Source organism: Desmodus rotundus, chromosome 5 (assembly GCF_022682495.2).
Source record: "Desmodus rotundus isolate HL8 chromosome 5, HLdesRot8A.1, whole genome shotgun sequence".
Lineage (NCBI taxonomy): Eukaryota > Metazoa > Chordata > Mammalia > Chiroptera > Phyllostomidae > Desmodus > Desmodus rotundus.
In genome coordinates this window covers 153,933,706-153,952,477 of record NC_071391.1, presented here as the reverse complement: position 1 = coordinate 153,952,477, position 18,772 = coordinate 153,933,706, and the positions used below count along the sequence as shown (strand labels likewise).

Here is an 18,772-nt window from a genome sequence, read left to right as displayed (position 1 = left end):
GGCCCTGTGCTACCCACCGCCCAAAGCCACTTCCCACCCTCACCACCCTCTCCTGTCCGGGAGAGTGATTGGCCCCGTGCGTCCAGGCTCCCGAGCCCTAGGCGATGGCCGCCCCAGAAGAGGCTGGGCAAGATTCAGGGCCGGGAGCCAAGGGTTCTCCCGCCGAGTCGCCCTGGGATCCTCCCGGGAGAACTGTCCTGCGAGCACCTGGCGGCCTCGAGACACTTCCCTTCTGGTGGAGGAGGCAGAGTGTAGACACACGGGGAATGTGTCAGTTGGTAAGAATAGTCATGACCAGGAATAGAGGAGGGATAGACAATTAAAGGAGAGTGGTGGGCAGGGAAGTCCTCCACAGCTGGGTGGCATTGGGGCAGACTCCACAGGGTAAGCAGTGAGGGAGTTGGGGGGATGTAGAACAGAACATTCCAGATGGGGGCTATTCAGTGCAAGGAGGCCCCTGCAGTTGGGCAGGTGAACCATCGGGACATGGCAGGAGGGGCAGGGCCGCTGGGGCCATAATTAGAGTTTTAAAGCTGGAGGAAGCCAAGGGAATCTTGTCATTGGACACCCTGCTAATCCCCACTGATGCGACTTTTTCAGTAACCAGAGCAGCAGTGTTGGCCGTATCACGTTCCCTCGCAAACTTAAAATAGGTATGAGCACATTAGTGACAGAAGAGGCTCCTTCATGAATTGACTCGCAGTGTCCCATTTCCGATCTGCCAGCTGTGATCCCCAGAGAGTAAGAGGTTGGAGAGCGCTCTCTCAGAAATAAAAGGATTCAGAATTTAAAAGGTTTTTTTGTTTTTACAGGCACATGGCTGTGAGTTAAAGCTGCACCTCTTTCTATGTGCTAACATTAAGAATAAATACCATCAGGCCCTAGCAGGGTAGTTTAGTTGGTTAGAGCATCATCCCCACATGCCAAGGTTGTGGGTTCGATCCCTGGTCAGGGCACATACAAGAATCAACCAATGAATGCATGAATACGTGGAAAAACAAACTGAAGTCTCTCTCTCTTTCTCAGAAAAAAAATACTATCAGAAGCAAGATTAAAGGAATATACAGTAACAATGAACTGTTTCCAATTACAGTTCAATGTCTTCTATTCTTTGTGTTCCACACACACACACACATCCTCCCCTGGCCTGGCCTGCTTGTGGTTACTTTGAGTTCACCTTCTTCTGGTTGGACGCTCCGTTGGGGTGCCTGTGGGTTCTCATCACCCCCTGAGCTGCTGTGGCACCCAGAGGCCAGGGCTCCTGAGCAAGCCCTGCCAGCTCTCTGCCTTATGGGTGAGGAGGCCTTTATCTCCCGTGTCAGACGCTGACTACCCACCCAGGAAGTGTGGGGTGCTGCTCCAAGCTTCCTGCCCTCTGGCCTAGATCCCAAAATCACTTTCCCCATATGGATCACTTTCACCGTGTCTGCAGTGGGTCCGACAGAATGGCGAAGTGATAGCCAGAGGTTTATTTGGGGTGTTGCTCCCGCCACGCGCCACCCCAGCACCAAGAGCCCCGCCGCCCCACAGGCCCTGCACAGAGGGTCCCCCCCACCCCAGCAACTGAAATGGGCTTTGCTTTTTCAACAAGTCTGGGTTTCCAACAGCTGTGAGTCTGGCCCCTGTCCAGTACAGCTCCGCCTCCTGGGCCCTCCAGAAAGGTCCGAGGAAGGGACTGACACAGGTATTTTAAGTCCTAACTTCTCCATGTCTCTATTTGCTCACACCCTTAACACACAAAGGGGACGGTGAGGAAGGAAGCTGCTGGGATACTTGGGGAAGCGGCTCCTGGACAGCGGTGCTGGTGGAAGGGCAGATTAGCTCCTGGGCTTTGGGGCCCAAGTGGCCCTCGGGAGCTGTCCTATCAAGAGAAATAACCCAGTGCCAACCATCTCCTGGGCAGGGGCTGGCAGGACACGAGGAAATGCCAGGCCAGGCCAGCCCAGCAGGAAGGAACCTGGAGAGCTGCCATGGCCTGAGGGAGGCTGGGGGCACACAGCCGGCCCTGTGACTGGGGAGGGATGTCACAAATCAGCTGTCTGACATCCTGCCCTCTTGGGGTGCCCCTGGGCTTCCCCAAGGATACACCTATTCCCTCATACGGGAATCACCCCTAGAGCCTCAATCTCCCGTCCTTCCTCCTCCTGATGCTGCTCCCCACCCCGACCCAGCAAATCACAACTCCCAGAGCCCTCTTCTCCGCCCTGTGTGAAGCTCTTTGTGTGATTAAAGCAATTCCCACTGAAGCACTTGATTCTTTCTGAGCAGCCCAGGGACCTGGTCCTTCCAGGGCACATTTGCATTCCAAGTAGAGAGTTTGTACAAGCAGAATTCAGTGTTGATTGGTAGAAATGGGGGCAGTTGTTTGGGGAGGAGACTTTCCCAGGCTCTGCCCTGCTCTCCTCTCCCCTCCTCCACAGACAGGGCCCACTTCCCCACAGGCGCTGAGGGGTGCTGGGGAGGGCGGGGTGAGGGGGGGCGCTCCTGCCCAGAAGGGGGGTTACAGAACAGCAGTGGTTCCCAGCCGGCTCTATTGCCTCCTCCAATCGAAAATGTTTTATGGAGGGACCTAAAATGGCCAACTTTGACTTTTCCCAAGGTTTATTCTATTGTTATTGATTTCCTAACACTATCATTCCACAGGACCAAAAGCTTTCTAAAAGCGTGTCCCATTTTTCGCTGGGCCGCAGCCTGGTGGGTGGAGGTGGCTGGCGCTGAGAACCACAGACTGCCAGCCCGAGGCCCCGCCCAACTCTCAGATTCCACAGTTTCCAAACACCGCTGTCCTGCTGCCTCACAGATGCATTTTCAAATGTTAATAATTAATGGTAATGTTAATTTATCATAGTTCCACCTAACATCCTATAATGGAAATGGTCCCTGGAGAGAGAGTGGTAGAGAAAATGGAGGCGCAGGGAAGGAAAGAAGTGGGGAGCGAGTGAGGGGGCAGCAGGGGAAGAGCTGCTGCTCACCAAGCTGTGCGCATCTTCTGGGGCTGGGGCAGGTTCCTGAGCTGCGGGAGGCCGTTTCATAGTCCTGTCTCGGTTTCACAGTGTGTGTGTGTGTGTGTGCACGTGTGTGCAGGTGACAGTGGAATACACGGGGGCAGCAGCTGACCTGTAGGTAAGCTCCCACCCCAAAGCTTCACCCCTCACAATGGTCCTCGGTAGCCTGGCACCACAAACAGGTGCTGGTCTGTTGACAGTGTCCTTGCATCTGACACTGTGTGCGACCCCAAGCAAGAGATATGAAGCTAGAAGGGCAAATGTTTTGGAAAGCAGAGAAGTAGTGGGAGATGCCAACCCCAGGGAAAGATGAGATTCTGCACTCTAACAGAGGGACCTCTATGTTTCCAGCGTGGCCTTGGCTCCTTACAGGCCACCCTGGCCTGATTCCCAGGTCTCCTCCGCCTGGCCCGGGGGCTCACCAGTTTCTCTCCTTGCCCTCCCAGGTGTGTGTGGCTGCTGTGGCGCCCTACGCCCCAGGTACAAAAGGCTGGTTGACAACATCTTCCCTGAGGATCCCGAGGTGAGTGACTGAATTACATCCCCGGCTGGCATCGCGCTCATTCTTTCCATCTCAGCCCATCCCGGCTTCTGAGGGCGGCAGCAGGGGAGGGTGGGCCTCCAGGGCCCTTTGTCCCGGGCCCCTCCCAGAAGCCACTGGGGGGCTGAGACCTCTCTGAAGTCAGAGTCTGCAGTGGGCTCTGGAAGGTGGTCCGTGTGTGCTTTGGGGTGTTGCTGAACAAACTGAGACATCGCTCTCACTCACGGCTCTCTGGGTGACCGTTCCCCAAGCTGCTAACTCTCTCAACGGTGCCACTTCCTGCTGTTCAGTGGGAGTACGTCCCTTCCTGGGGTTTGGCTCAGGAGCCCAGGTTTTCTCCCAGCTCCCTCTGGCATCTGCCAGATGTCTGCCAGATGTCTGGGTGTGCACACACCGGGCCCCTGGGTTCTTGGCTGCCCCATCCAGCTGCATTACATGCATGGTTTCAGGAATGTCAGACCCGATGTGCTTGACTTGCTCTCTGGGGATCAATGACCTCTTCGTGCTGGGCAGTGGGCGGCCACATTCCAGCACCCTCTGAAGAATTCCCTGAGTTACAGAGCTGCGTTCTTTCTGTTCATTTCTCAGGGCTGGATATCCAACACCTTTTACTTCTGAGTCACTTTCAATGAAGCATTCATACACACACACATACCTATGTACATATGCATATATACACACGTTTATACACACATATTTATGCACACCCACACACATGTGCACACAATGCATGTTCATTTACAGCACTTACTAGTTTTGGTTACAGCTCACACACTCTGGGCTCAGTTGTGAGCGCCTCGGGGGCAGGAACTGTGTTTCAGTCATCTCTATATCCCTGAGATCTGCACGTTCTCCGTCACACACATAATGGCTAAATGTCAATTAAATTGAATTAATATTAACCTTGAGACTCAAACCCTTCTGGCCGTAGTAGGCCCACGGAGAGCGGGAATGGTCTGTCCTTTACAGGATGGCCTGGTGAAGACCAACATGGAGAAGCTGACCTTCTACGCCCTCTCGGCTCCGGAAAAGCTGGATCGGATTGGAGCCTACCTCTCCGAGAGGCTCATCCGTGACGTGGGTCGTCATCGATATGGGTAAGTAGTATGGGAAAGTAGAAAAAATATTTTCCGAAACTGTGTTACATTTTTAGAGTAAAACATAAAGTCCTTCTATGAAAATGATAGTAGACTGGATGACCGAGTGGGCTGAGAAAGTGCAGACTGGGACAGAGGGGTGGGTCCCACAAGCTCTTCTAAAGGGGAATAAAAGTTGACGCTGTCGACAACGTTTGGGATGTTGGCTTCCTAGGAGCATCCGGTCCAGCATCTGTTTACCCCTGTGACTCCATCTAGAAGCTGTCGTGCACAGTCTGGGGCCTTGCGAAGCTGGCCTGACCCAGAATGCACCACTATTCTCATCAGACCCACCTGCCTCGTTCACCCCACTGTCTCACAAAGCAAGGAGATCTGTCTGTGTTCTAGAGAGAAGGCAAGATTAGCAGTAATTTGTCCAGGAAAACACTCTTAAGTGAAATATTTATCAACCTTCTGAGAAGGACTGGCTAGGTTTAGCAGAGAAAAGAAATCTTTAAGAAAATGACTGATCAATAGATTTAACTGTTTAAAAATTTAGATATTTGCTGTCAAAAAGAAACCATCAAAATTTAAGAGACAAACAATGAAAAGAAGTGTTTTTTTTTTTTCCAAAACAGACAAAGGATGCAAACTCTTATTAGTGGCACACACCAAGTAGTGGGGGTGGAATGGGGAAATTGGGGCACTGGCAGGTTTGAGGCAGGGGCCCCAAACAACCAACTTGGAGAAGAGGAGCTTGAACTGGTAACGGACATGGGATGATGTTCAACCAACCTATAATCAAAAATGTGGATGAAATTTTAAGATACCACCTCCACTTATCAAATTGTTTTTTTTAAGTATATGTTATTTTGAGTATTCACCAAGTAATGGCAACCTGAGAGGCATTTTCATTACTTTTTAGAATAAGTGCAAATTGGTTGAACTTTTATAGAAAGCAATTTTGAAATATGTGAAGAGCTTTGGAAGCGCTCGTGTCCTTTGACCCAGCGATTCCCCTTCCATCCATCCATTCCCAGGAACGAGTCTTAGCTATCACCTAGCCTTGCACACAAAGATGTTTATTATGCCAGGGTTTTTTTTAAGATTTTATTTTATTTTATTTTTTAAAAGGAGGGGAAGGGAGGGAGAAAGAGAGGGAGAGAAACATCAATGCATGGCTGCCTCTCACATGTCCCCAACTGGGGACCCGGCCCACAACCCAGGCATGTGCCCTGACTGGGAATCGAACCAGCAACCCTTTGGTTCTCAGGCCCACACTCAATCCACTGAGCTACACCAGCCAGGGCTATGCTGTTTTTTTTTTTTATGGTAATGAAAATGGGGAAATACCTTAAATGTCCAGGAAGAGGAGAACAGTTTAGTAAATTACAGTGTTTATCACTGGGGAAATATTATCTAGTCAATAAAATGGTATTTATAAACATGGTTTTCATGTAATATGGAAAATTCCTTAAGTAAATGGAAAATAGAATACAGGTTAATGATCAGGTTAAAAATATATAACCTGGCTGGTGTGGCTCAGTGGACTGGGCGCCAGCCTGTGAACTGAAATGTCGCTGGTTCGACTCCTTGTCAGGGCACATGCCTGGGTTGCAGGCCAGGTCCCCAGCTGGGGGCCTGCGAGAGGCAACTGATCAATGTTTCTCTCCCTCTCTTTCCTCTCCCTAAAAGTAAATAAATAAAATCTTTTTAAAAATCTCAATGCCTAGAAAATAGAGTAAAAACAAATATACCATAAATGTTAAGAGTCCTCATTTTGTGAGCAGTGTGGCCAGGATTTATTGGTTTTGACTTTTCTATTTCCCCTTTGGGTGTGTTTCCTGAACATTCTCTGCTGAGCAGGTGTCACTACCTCAACAAACAAGCTGAGCAGGGGACACGCCGTGTTGGCTGCCCCTCCATCACACCACAATTCCGTGCGGGGCTGGGCGTAGGAAGAATCCTCAGCTGTCCCTGGTGGCATTGCCCGTAGGGCAGGGGGTGGGGAGGAAAGAAGAGTAGATTTTGGGCTGTCGTTCCCAAGTCCCGCTGCTTCCATTCTCCCCAAGGCCATTTGTATTGAGTTTATTGGGGGAACACTGGTTAACAAAATTCTACATATTTCAGGTGTAAACGCTGCAATACATCCTCTGTACACTGTGTTCACCACCCCCAGTCAGGTCTCCATCCATCACTGTCTCCCCCACCCCCTCCTCCACCCCCCCCCACGCTGCCCCACCCCACAGTCACCACACTGTTGTCCGTGTCCGGGAGGTTTTTCTCTTTTTTAAATTTTTTGCTCAATCTCTCCACCCCTCACCAGCTCCCGCACCCCAGTGGCTGTCAGCCTGCTCCCTGCCGAAGAGTCTGTCTCTTCTGTTTTGCCATTATGTCCATCCTGCCTTTCTCCTGGGGCAGACTCTCATTCTCCCTTAGCCTGGGTTACGTCAGTCGCCTTGGAAATGTCTCCCTGCTTCCCACCTCTTCTGGTCTGGTCCTTCCGTGAATACTGCGAGCTGTGATCTTCAAAACACAGTCCGAAGCTGGACTTTCCTAGCTCCTTTAGAATAAATTCCAAGCTCTTCAACTTGACTTCCAGAGTCTTCCCCAACCTTCCCCTAACTCACCATTCCACCCAGCCACGCCCGCCACACCCGCCTCACCTGCTCTGGACCAACTCTAGATGGACTGGCCGTCAATCCCCCCCAGCTCTCTGCTCTCTCCCCTTGACCTCCTCCATGGGCCCCCACCACAGCCCACCAGTCCCACCTCCCTGCAAGGCCACTTCCTCCTGGTGAGGAAGATGGACAGAGAACAGAGTGAAAAGGCCTGCATTGCACTGGTAGCGTGTGGTGGGCCACACCGCTGCAGGACCCAGCAAATCCGACATCAAGCCATCCCTGGTATAAACGCAAGACCAAACACTGTTCCTTTCTATGATCGTTTTAATAATAAAATTAGGTCAGACTCTCAAGAAAAAGGACACGAGTATAGTGTACATGCCAATTATATAAATCTCTTTGACATGCAACAAAGCAGGTTCACGCACATGAAAATGACTTTGTGCTAAACTGAACCTAAAACCAATATGTGAGCGATAACATTAAACATTTAATACTGCTTTTGCCTGCCTTCTCAATAAAAACATTCTGTGGCCAGCAGAGCCACTTAGCATTATTCCACTGCCCGCGGAACTGCAATTCAAAATTGGCATTGTTCTGTTAAAAATAGCCATTGCCACACCTAAGTATTTAAAGCCTTGGAAACCTCACTGGGGGCTCCAATCATAAACATTTAGAGAAGAAATATCTGTCAGAGCCGACGTCTCTCCTCACCCTCCCCGTCCTCTCCTACCCAGGGCCTCACTCACCACCATCACCTTCCTCGTCACTGATGGTTTGGAAGAACAGACAATCACGTACAGAAAGCCTGCGGGGCTGTGTCTCCTTGCCGTCATGCAGCTGTCTGTATTTATTTATGTTTGACCACATGGACACGATCCTTAGATATTGGACCCAGAGGCAAAGCCACCCTCCTCTGCCTCACGGCCTCCCTGCAGCACGGCCCCACCCCAGTTGTGTGCACCCCTGTGTGTTTAGCATCAGGGATGGTAACCAGATGTGCGCAGAGGGAGCATAAAGAGTGAAATTCAAGGTATTTTTCACCAGTGTGGATTGTGATGGGCAGAAGAGCAGGAAAAAACAAAAATTCTTCATGTTTTTCTCCTTCCTCTTTGTGCGTTTCCCATCCCATGTAGCCATCTGCTAGCACTTCCCTAGAAACAGCAGAGCGAGGCAGGGAACAGCAGTGCTGTGTGAGACTCAGGGACAGGTGACAATGACCAGAGAGCATTGACCGTGTACAGACACCATTTACGTTCTGCCAAGCTCCCCAGTGCCTGGAGCCCTGGAGGGTGGAGATGCCCACACCAACAGGAATGGGCTGCTCCCAAGGGAGCCTGGCCCCAGAGTTGACCTGGTAGGGCTCCTGAAAGGAACACATTCTCCAGAAGGACCTTGAACCTGGTTGGAAGGCAGGGTTGACCCTTCAGAGATACCACACATTCCTACTAGATCAGGAGGTTCATCCTTCCCTCCACTGGCTGAGATCAGTCACTAATTTCAGGCCCCTAAAATCCAGAAGGTTCTGTCTAGGAGTGGGGCCAACCAAACACATTCAACTGGCCCAGAAGTTCTTTGTCAAGACCACTGCTCTTTGAGTGACTCTGGGGCAATGGCTGGCCTTGCTAAAGCTGCCCCTTCTCTCCTGCCTGCTGGCCCTCATCTGCAGCCCTGGATCTGTCTTTACTCTCCAACTAAGGCACTTCCCAGATTTGTCTGCCTGCTTCTCCTTTCCGCGAGGCCTCCCAGGCTCCTGGGGCCACTCCTTACTGAGCACAGGGTGTTCAAGGAGAATCAGCTACCTACTCTGGAGTTCAGTTCAAGGTACTTCTTGCCTCATTCCTACACATCAGAGCCTCTATGTGTTTTCCTGAGTTGTTATAACTCACCTTCTGCCTTGACCCTTGACCCTGAGTTCAGTTGTTACACCCACCAAGTATCCTCTCCAGAGCTTGCTCACTGCCCATGAACCCCAGTCCACCCCAGATTCCTTGGATCCCGCCCTCCTTACCTGCTGGGAAGCCTCACTAGTATATTCGGGGCCCTTGATTGTCACCTGCTGCTGTGGTTTGTAACTGTCCTTGCCTTGTCCCTTGGGCCCCTGAAATGGGCTACCCCTCAGCACCTCCTTCCTGTTCCATTCTGCTCCAAGTACCCGGTCTGCCAGTTCAGTTTCCCAGACCTATTGCTACCCTGGACACCTTCCAGGATGCGAAGCCCAGATCAGACCCCCGTGGAGACCCGCCTGTCTGAGCCTGGTCCCATCCATTGGGTGTCATGCTGAGAAGCCTGTGTTTTATTTCCTTTGCGACTGTACGGCATCCCTGGAAGGTTATGGTAAGGAAGGACCAAGGCAGGAAGCCTTGGGCTAGGGAGTTCCAAAGTTCCACTGACTTCTTCTAATCCAAGATACTTTGAAAAGTTCAAATTCATAATTACAATCCTTCCATCCGTGGAATTGGAACCACGGGTGGAGAGTGAAGGGTAGTGTGTTCAAAGAACTAGGCCTTAGTCTTCTTTATTTTTCAGTTTCACTTCTATCATAATTTTGACTTTCCCTCAGAATTTCCACTCCTGGTCAGTAGCCAAATTTTTTTTTCTTGCAAAGGATAGTTTTTTCTTACCAGGATTTTTCTGGGAACTTTTTACAGGAAAAGGAAAAGAAACAATCTAAGATCTGGGGTTTGGGAGGCCTTCTAGTTTCTTCTCTTGCCAAACCCTGCCCCACCCCTTCCTTTCCCTCATTTAAACTCTATAAAATAATGGTGAAACCTTCATACAGAAGGATTCTGGGATGATTCATCAGTGAAATGAGTTCCATGCTGCCTGCCCCCATTTCCCACCTGCCACGTTTTGTTCCCAGAATGTGTCCAGGTTTGTCTGCAGGGAAAGTCTGTCCCCTTTGGAAGGGCCCCAGGCCTGTGAGACTCAGTCTGCTTCACTGGCCTGCACAGTGGACCTGGAACATGCTGGGACTGGATGTGCACGACACGGCAGGCTTCCCAGACTGTGACTATGATGGCCTCTGAAGGTCAAAGCTGTAACAAGAAGGGCAAGGCTGTCGTGAGCCAGGAATGGGCAGCCCCTGGAGTGGGAGAGATTGCAACTTTGTTCACTGAAGGAGCTCCAAGGCTCAGTGCTGTCTTTGTATTTAAAAGATGCTCTGATCCATTCGTCAACATGCCCATAGACGACTATTTCATGATATTGAATAATATTTTAGTCTCATAATATTAAACAATAAGTTAATAATTGTTGAAAGTTCACATAGATAAAAGAAATAAACATTTTATAAGAGTGGACAGGAGAACCAGAACTGACAGAAAATCGAATGGAAAGGAAGTCCGACGCCAAGGAAATAAAAAATAAACATTCATCTAGACCGGTAGGAGGGGCGGAGATGGGCACTGGGGTGGAGAGGACTTGCGTGGCCGTGGCGGGACCGAGACTGGCGGAGTGTGGGACAAACAGGGCAGGCAGTCTGACCACTAGCAGACCCTGAGGCCCCACATTCGCGCACAGATAAACCGAGAGGGCCGGACTCAGAGTGGCGGAGAATGGGGCAGGCAGAGCAGCGAGTAGCACCCCGCAGCCCCACATTCGCGCACAGATAAACTGGTCAAATGGCGGGGAGCAAAGCAGACCGCGCAACCCAGGGCTCCAGCTCAGGGAAATAAAGCCTCAAACCTCTGATTGAAAACGCCTGTGGGGGTTGGGGTGGTAGCAGGAGAGACTCCCAGCCTGAAGGGAGAGGTCATTGGAGAGACCCACAGGGGCCTAGAGTGTGCACATGCCCACCCACTCGGGAACCAGCACCAGAGGGGCCCAGTTTGATTGTGGGTAGCGGAGTGAAAGATTGAAATCCGGAGGAGAGTGAAGCGGGGGCTGTTGCTCCCTCTCGGCCCCTCCCCCATGTACAGCATCACTGCCCAGCAACCAGCGTTACCCCCCCCAGTGAACACCTAAGGCTCCGCCCCTTAAAGTAACAGACGCGCAAGACAAAAAAAAAAAAAAGCCCAAATGACAGAACACTTCAAAGCTCCAGAAAAAATACAACTAAGCGAGGAAGAGATAGCCAACCTATTGGATGCACAGTTCAAAACACTGGTTATCAAGATGCTCACAGAATTGGTTGAATCTGTTCAAAAACCAGATGAAAAAATGAATCCTATGCTAAGAGAAACAAAGGAAAATGTACAGGGAACCAATAGGGATGCGAAGGAAACTGGGCCTCAAATCAACGGTGTGGACCAGAAGGAAGAAAGAAACATCCAACTAGGAAAGAATGAAGAAACAAGAATTCGGAAAAATGAGGAGAGGCTTAGGAACCTCCAGGACATCTTGAAACGTTCCAACATCCGAATTATAGGGGTGCCAGAAGGAGAAGAGGAAGAACAAAAAATTGAAAACTTATTTGAACAAATAATGAAGGAGAGCTTCCCTAATCTGACAAAGAAAATACACTTCCGGGAAGTCCAGGAAGCTCAGAGAGTCCCAAAGAAGCTGGACCCAAGGAGGAACACACCAAGGCACATCATAATTACATTACCCAAGATTAAATGCAAGGACCTACATCCAAGATTACTGTATCCAGCAAAGCTATCATTTAGAATGGAAGGGAAGATAAAGTGCTTCTGAGATAAGGTCAAGTTAAAGAAGTTCATCATCACCAAGCCCTTATTATATGAAATGTTAAAGGGATTTACCTAAGAAAAAGAAGATAAAAAATAGGAACAGTAAAAATGACAGCAAACTCACAGTTATTAATGACCACACCTAAAACAAAAACAAGAGCAAACTAGGCAAACAACTAGAACAGGAACAGAACCATAGAGATGGAGATCACATGGAGGGTTGTCAATAGGGGAGTGGGAAAGGGAGAGGGGGGGAAAGGTACAGAGAATAAGTAGCATAGATGATAGGTGGAAAATAGACAGGGGGAGGGTAAGAATAGTGTAGGAAATGTAGAAGCCAAAGAACTTATAAGTATGACCCATGGACATGAACTATAGGGGGGGAATGTGGGAGGGAGGGGGTGGGCAGGATGGAGTGGAGTGAGGGGGGGAAATGGGACAACTGTAATAGCGTAATCAATAAATATATTTAAAAAAAAAGAGTGGACAGGAAAATTTCAGAGTAGAGAGGCTGTGTTTGTCATGGTTGCTCCATGTAGGAGTTAGTTGAAGGGTACCTAAGAGATGGTTTCTATGTCTCAAAATAAAAACTTAGAAGATGCCATGACTGCTGGTTACTTTATATGCTTGGGTTTGCAAAGCTGACTCATGTGCAAGATAGCTTTGACACACAGTAAATGAAACTGAGCTATTGTGGAGCCTCGTGTGGTGGGCAGTGCCCTTCCTATCAAAATACCAATGACATTCTTCTCAGAACTAGAACAGATAACCCTAAGATTTATGTGGAACCACAGAAGACCCCAAATAGCCAAAGCAATCTTGAGAAAGAAGAACAAAGTTGGAGGTATCACACTCCCTGATCTCAAACTATACTACAGAGTTATAGTAATCAAAACAGTATACAGTACTGGCACAAAAACAGATGTGTAGATCAATGGAATAGAAGACATCTCAGAAAAAAACCCTTGCTTTTATGGTCAACTGATCTATGACAAAGGAGGTAAAACTATGCACTGGAGTAATGTTCTCTTCAACAAGTGGTTTGGGAAAACCGAACAGGTACCTGCAATAAAAGGAGACTGGACCAGCCTGGTATCCCACATAAAGAAGTAAACTCAACATGGCTTAACAACTTCATTGTACGCCCTGAAACCGTAAAACTCCTAGAAGCAAGCACAGGAAGTAAACTATCTGACATCAGCCTGAGGAAACATAGGAGGTAAACAGTCTGAGTAATATCTCTGTGTTAATATCCCCTTGAGCAAAGGAAACAAAAGAAAAATTAAACAAATGGGACTATATCAAACTAAAAACCTGCACAGCGAAGGAAACCTTCAACAAAACAAAAAGGCAGCCTACTGAATGGGAGAATATATCTGCAAATGATATGTTATGATAAGGGGTTGATATCTAAACTATATAAGAAACTCATACAACTCAATAACAAAAAATAAACAATTCAATCAAAAAAATGGGCAGAGGACATGAAAAGACATTTCTCCAAGGAAGACATACGATGGCCAACAGACATATGAAAAGATGCTCAGCATCACTAATCATCAGGAAAATGCAAATCAAAACCACAGTGAAATGCCACCTCACAACAGAATGGCTATTATCAAAAATTCAACAAATAATATGTTGGTGAACATGTGGAGAAAAGGAGACCCTCGTGCACCATTGGTGGGACTGCAAACTGGTGCAGCCCCTGTGGAAAACAGTATGGAGATTCCTATAACTAAAAGTAGATATACAATATGACCCAGCAATTCCACTACTGGGTATTTCTCCAAATAATTTAAAACATACACACACCTCCCTTTGTTCATTGCAGCATCACTTACAATAGCCAAGATATAGAAGCAATCTAGTTGTCCATGGATAGATGAGTGGATAAAGAAGATGTGATATATCTCACACACGCAGGAATATTATGCAGCAATAAAAAAGAATGAGATCTTGCCATTTGTGACAACATGGGTGGATCTAGAGGATATTATGCTATATGCTAAGGGAAGTAAGTCAGGCATAGAAAGACAAATACCATATGGTTTCACTCAGTGTGGGGTCTAAAACACAAAACAAAACAAAACAAAACAAATGAACGAAATAGAAGCAGAAACAAAAGACAGTTACTGGGAGAGAGCGGGGTGGGAGTAAAGGTAAAAGGGGGAAGGGAAATATAGTCACTAATATTGTGATAAGTTTACACAGTGACAGATGGTTACTCAAATTAGTTGGGTGATCAATCACACTGTAAAATATTAAAATGTCGAATCACTGTATTGTACACCTGAAACTCATACAACCAATATAAGATTGTATACCAACTATACCTAAATTTAGTTTAAAAAGTCATTTGACCAAAAAAGAAAGAAAGAAAACAGAGGACAGCCTTGACTGGTGTGGCTCAGTTGGTTGGGGGTCGTTCTGCAAACCAAAAGGTCGCCCGTTCGGTTCCTGGTCAGGGCGCATGCCTGGGTTGCATGTTTGGTCCCCAGTTGGGGTGCGTGCAAGAGGCAACCAACAGATGTTTCTCTCTCACATCTATGTTTGTCTGCCACTTTTTCTCCCTCCCTTCCCCTCTCTTGAGAATTAATACAAGAAAAAAACCATTTTAAGAAGACACAGACTAGCTGATCGATGATTTTTCAATACTTGCCTGATGTTCAAAGGTGGATATGATTTGGACTGCAACATGAAGAACAAATCTTTGAATCCATCCTTTAGAATACACACAGCATCTGGACCTGACTTTAGAGTGGCAGGTGGCTTTAACGCCTTAAAAGCCCATGGTGAGCATTCTACCATAATCTTAAGAGGGGTCTTTTGCTACTTGCTTGACTTAGGGGTGTTAACCTGACTCTTAGCACCTCAGTTAGGTTTAGGAGTTGTCTGTTCACTTGGCCCTCCCCCGCATTTTCTTTGCATGGGGAAGTACTTCTCTTTTCCACATGGTTTGGCTGTACAGGTAGAGGACTCGCACCCCTGTGAGGGGCACCCAAACCCACACTCTGAGTCCATGAAGGCTTGTGAAGTGCTCCCCTCTGGCAGGATAGAATTGTTTCAACACTTACGTCTTCTCTTTCCTATGAAGCGGTCACTCGGTTAGCTGTGGATTGCTCAGGACTCACCTCTGCTTGCACCATCCAGCTCCTGAAGCGATTATCAGGCACTCAAGAGATGGAGGGCATAAAGAGACTCAGAAACACAGTGGCTCCAGCAATACACAAGTGGTTTCTCTCTCTCCCGTGTAGCCATCCACGCTGGGTCTGTGGGCTCTGCACCATGCGGCCATCCGGGGGCTTTCATCTCTGGGCATCCAGTTGCCACCACTTCACAACCGGCAGGAGGAGGGACAGAGACGACATGGAGGACAATGCTGTCTTTTTGCAAGTGATGCTGACACGGCCCGACTCACTTCCCCTCACTTCCATGGCAGCATTTCAGTCACCCAGCAGCAAGGGAGGCTGGGAAATCCTCATGGGCAGCCGTAAACTCAGCTAAAACTCTAAATTACTACGGGAAGGAGGGGAAAGGGATTCCAGGGGTGACCTCTAGCATTCTGCCCCAGAAACCTAACTTCTTAAAGAAAATTATAAAGATTTAAACACAAATAATTTTTGGCACATTTGCATCAGCCTCTTCATTAGAAGTTAAAAGATAACTTTTTATAAAAAGATGAATGTCTTCCTTGTTTTCTTTAGGATGCAAACGGTTTGTAAGTGGGGGAGTGTCTTTCACCCACGTCCTTACCTGCCCATGTGTAGCTCCGCCACTGTCACGGAACAAATGTTGGGGTGAGCTTCCACGTGTACTCCTAACACACAGTAGGCATTTGATTCCTGGCATTTTTTCTTGGGGTGTAAGAGAGGCATTGAAGAAGACAATCACCCCTGACGTAATTGGAGGTTGTCCTGTGAAGGCTGGTTTGGGAAGGATTGGATGTGTTTAGCATGGAAAAGAGAAAAATGAGATTGCTTTTTCAAGTTGTTGAAGGGTTGGCAGGTAGGAGGAGGTTCAGCCCTCTTTCTTGCTGCTCCTGAAAGTAGAATTGTGATGAATGGATATAGAAGTTATTAGGGTTTGCTTGAAATAATAAAGAAGGGGGATTTTTTGGACATGATTATTGACTTTAGAGAGCAGGGAAGGGAGGACGAGAGAGAGGGAGAGAAACATTGATGTGAGAGAGAAACATTGATCGGTTGCCTCTCATACCTGCCCTATTGGGGAACAAACCTGCAGCCTCACAGGGAATCAAACCGTGACCGGGAATCAAACTCACGACCTTTTGATTTACAGAATGATGTTGCAACCAGCTGAGTCACACCAGCCAGGGCTAAAGAGGTTTTTATTTGGTTGTCAAGAAGCAGGATGGGCTGACTTAACTGGCAAGCTATTCACCGTCGGATGTTGCATATTCCTAGTGCTGAAGGTTTTAGACGTTAGAAGAATTGACTAGCTAGGGGGTGAGAATTGACACGGACCACCTTCCTCATAAGGTGAAAAGCATTTCGATTCTATTCTCTCTTATCCTCCATGAGATAAAAATGCTCCCTAGGTAGGTTAAGCATCACCCAAACACGGTAATGCCATCAACCATATTGTTTGCGTACATCGTCGTAGAGCTTCTGAGTTCTTCAGACACAAAACTTGCAAACTTTATGTTGCTTAACCTTTGCAGCTGGCTGGTCCAGGCCCATCTCAGCTTCTTCATAAACTTCGCTCCTAACGTTCTCATCTGCCTCACGCCTTGAGCCATCTCTTTCCTCCTACGGAGCCCTCATGGGATGCCATGCTGATTTCCTCGTAGCATTTCTTATTTTCCCTGTAGAGGAGGTGGCTCTGCACTTACATCAGCCTCTAGGCTCTTTAACTTGAAGGACTTCTTCATCCTCACACCCCCGGCACTGCCTAGGACAGAGCTTTTCCTCAGTGGGTGCTCAACAGACACTTCTTGACTGGGACCAAGTCATTCTCCGATCTCACTGGCTTTGGGGACAGATTTTGCTCTTCTGGGCACCAGTCCTTTTGCTCGTATTTACTCATGAAATGGTACCTTCGTCTGTCCTCATGGTCTTCAGCAGTAAAGCGTGGGGCTGGAGAGTCGTCCTAGGCGCTCTGCCAGCTCTGGTCCTCTGTGCCGGGCTGCACTTGACAGAATGGCGTCTGGCCATCGGCAGCTTGTAGACGGCCCCCTTTCCCGGATGCTGCCCAGGAAGTCACTGCCCCATCACGCGGTGCGCGTGGCTGAGTGATGCGTGGGCGCTGTCCCCCCAGGTCCGTGTGCATCGCCATGGAGGCGCTGGACCAGCTGCTCATGGCCTGCCACTGCCAGAGCATCAACCTGTTCGTGGAGAGCTTCCTCAAGATGGTGGCCAAGCTGCTGGAGTCGGAGAAGCCCAACCTGCAGATCCTTGGCACCAACTCGGTGAGCAGCCAGCCCCCCCGAGGGGCTCAGGAGGGGGGAATTGGGGGATGGAGGGTGGGACCTCTGGGCCAGCGTTCGGATCCCTTCCTATTTGGTTCCTGACCCTAAGTACAACTAAGTGCTTGTCCTAGTGTTCCCCTTTTGTGTGACTAAGGGTGCATTTAGTTTTTATTTGAACATAAATATTTGATTTCTATATTATAACTTATATAACTGTATCATAGATAAAATACAATTTAAAACCAAAGTTCACCATATTAAAGCACATGATTAGGTTCTGGTATAGTCACCAGGCTGTGCGGCCATCACCGTTACCCAAGGTAGTCAATGTTTATCATTAGACTGATGATCTTTGAACCTTTTTTAGCAACATATTTTCCCCTTAAATACCTTTAAGTGGGGCCCTAAGAGAGATAAAAATAGATGGGGACGGGTGGGAGGGGGTGCCTGGCGCCCTCACAGCCCGGCCCCTGGCTCCACGGGCCGTGCTTTGCAACCTAGCCTGGGTTATGCCCCTTTCAGAACTAGAATAAATTGACAGCCACAGGACAGAGGTGCCAGGGAAGTGGAAAGATCACGGGGAAGCAGGAACCCAGGCTCCTGACTTAGCTCTGCCCTTACCTGGCTGGGGAAGCGTGAGTGCATTGTCTTCCACAGGCCTCAGTCTTCTCGTGGGTTCCATGAGCAGAGCGAACCGTCCAAGCTCCAGAATGCTGGTCTCGAAACCGTGACCGCTGTCAGGGGAGGTTATGGTTTTGGGGGAGCTTAGCCATCAGATGTGTCAAGGACTCCCAGCTTCCCACGGGTGTCCGCATGTACTTGAGGATCGAGTATTGCAGAGCTGAGAATTTCTGTGATTTCTTGCCCTTTCTCTTAGTTCCCCTTCGGGGCCTATTTTCAGCTCTATCTTCAGGCAGTTTGGTGTTAAAAGCTCTGATATGCAACTGTTTTACAGGTATCACCCAGAAAATGTTTAAGGATTCCCCCCTTAGCATCCCCTGCTTACTTTTCTGAATTTTCACTGCACGGGTCACGACTGCTTTTCTGTTCTGCATGAGCTGACAGCACCGGAAAATGGTCTTCCAACTTTACTTTCTAGGACCGAAAGTCACAACCAACGCCCTTCTCTTTCCACCCTCTTGGACCAGCTGCCTTTGACAAATTAACATATACAGTAGCTGAGGGTGGAGTCTTTTGTCAGGTTGCCCTGGCAACAGCTTCAGATACTGTTTTACTTGTCCTGTTTCCGATAACTATGGTCTAGAAGAGAACATCTGAATGGAAAATAAACCAGTCATCTAGAGGGCGTGTCCCCACTGCGGGGCGGGGGGCGGTGCACCTCACAGAAGCAGGTGGCCACCAGCTCTCGCTTTCCCCCCAGCAAATCCTGGCCCCGGGTGGGCATGTCGGGAATCATCGCATCAGCAGCACAGGGAGTTCGACTAATGATCTGCACCACAG

At 48.6% G+C, this 18,772-nt stretch overlaps 1 protein-coding gene across 4 annotated transcripts in view; it reads left to right on the top strand.

The window, feature by feature from the left end:
* Nucleotides 1-18,772, top strand: part of EFR3B (EFR3 homolog B) — a 71,584-nt gene that overhangs the window by 25,376 nt on the left and 27,436 nt on the right. For 2 of the 4 annotated variants that reach the window (XM_045189219.3, XM_045189218.3), the window contains exons 1-4: nt 2,751-2,828; nt 3,452-3,528; nt 4,516-4,643; nt 17,161-17,311. In XM_045189219.3, coding sequence (XP_045045154.2) covers nt 2,801-2,828; nt 3,452-3,528; nt 4,516-4,643; nt 17,161-17,311 — 384 coding nt within the window. In that variant the 5' untranslated portion in view covers nt 2,751-2,800. Of the gene's footprint in view, nt 1-2,750; nt 2,829-3,451; nt 3,529-4,515; nt 4,644-17,160; nt 17,312-18,772 lie in introns of those variants that run through there. The other 2 variants (XM_024553003.4, XM_045189217.2) reach the window with 2 other exon arrangements.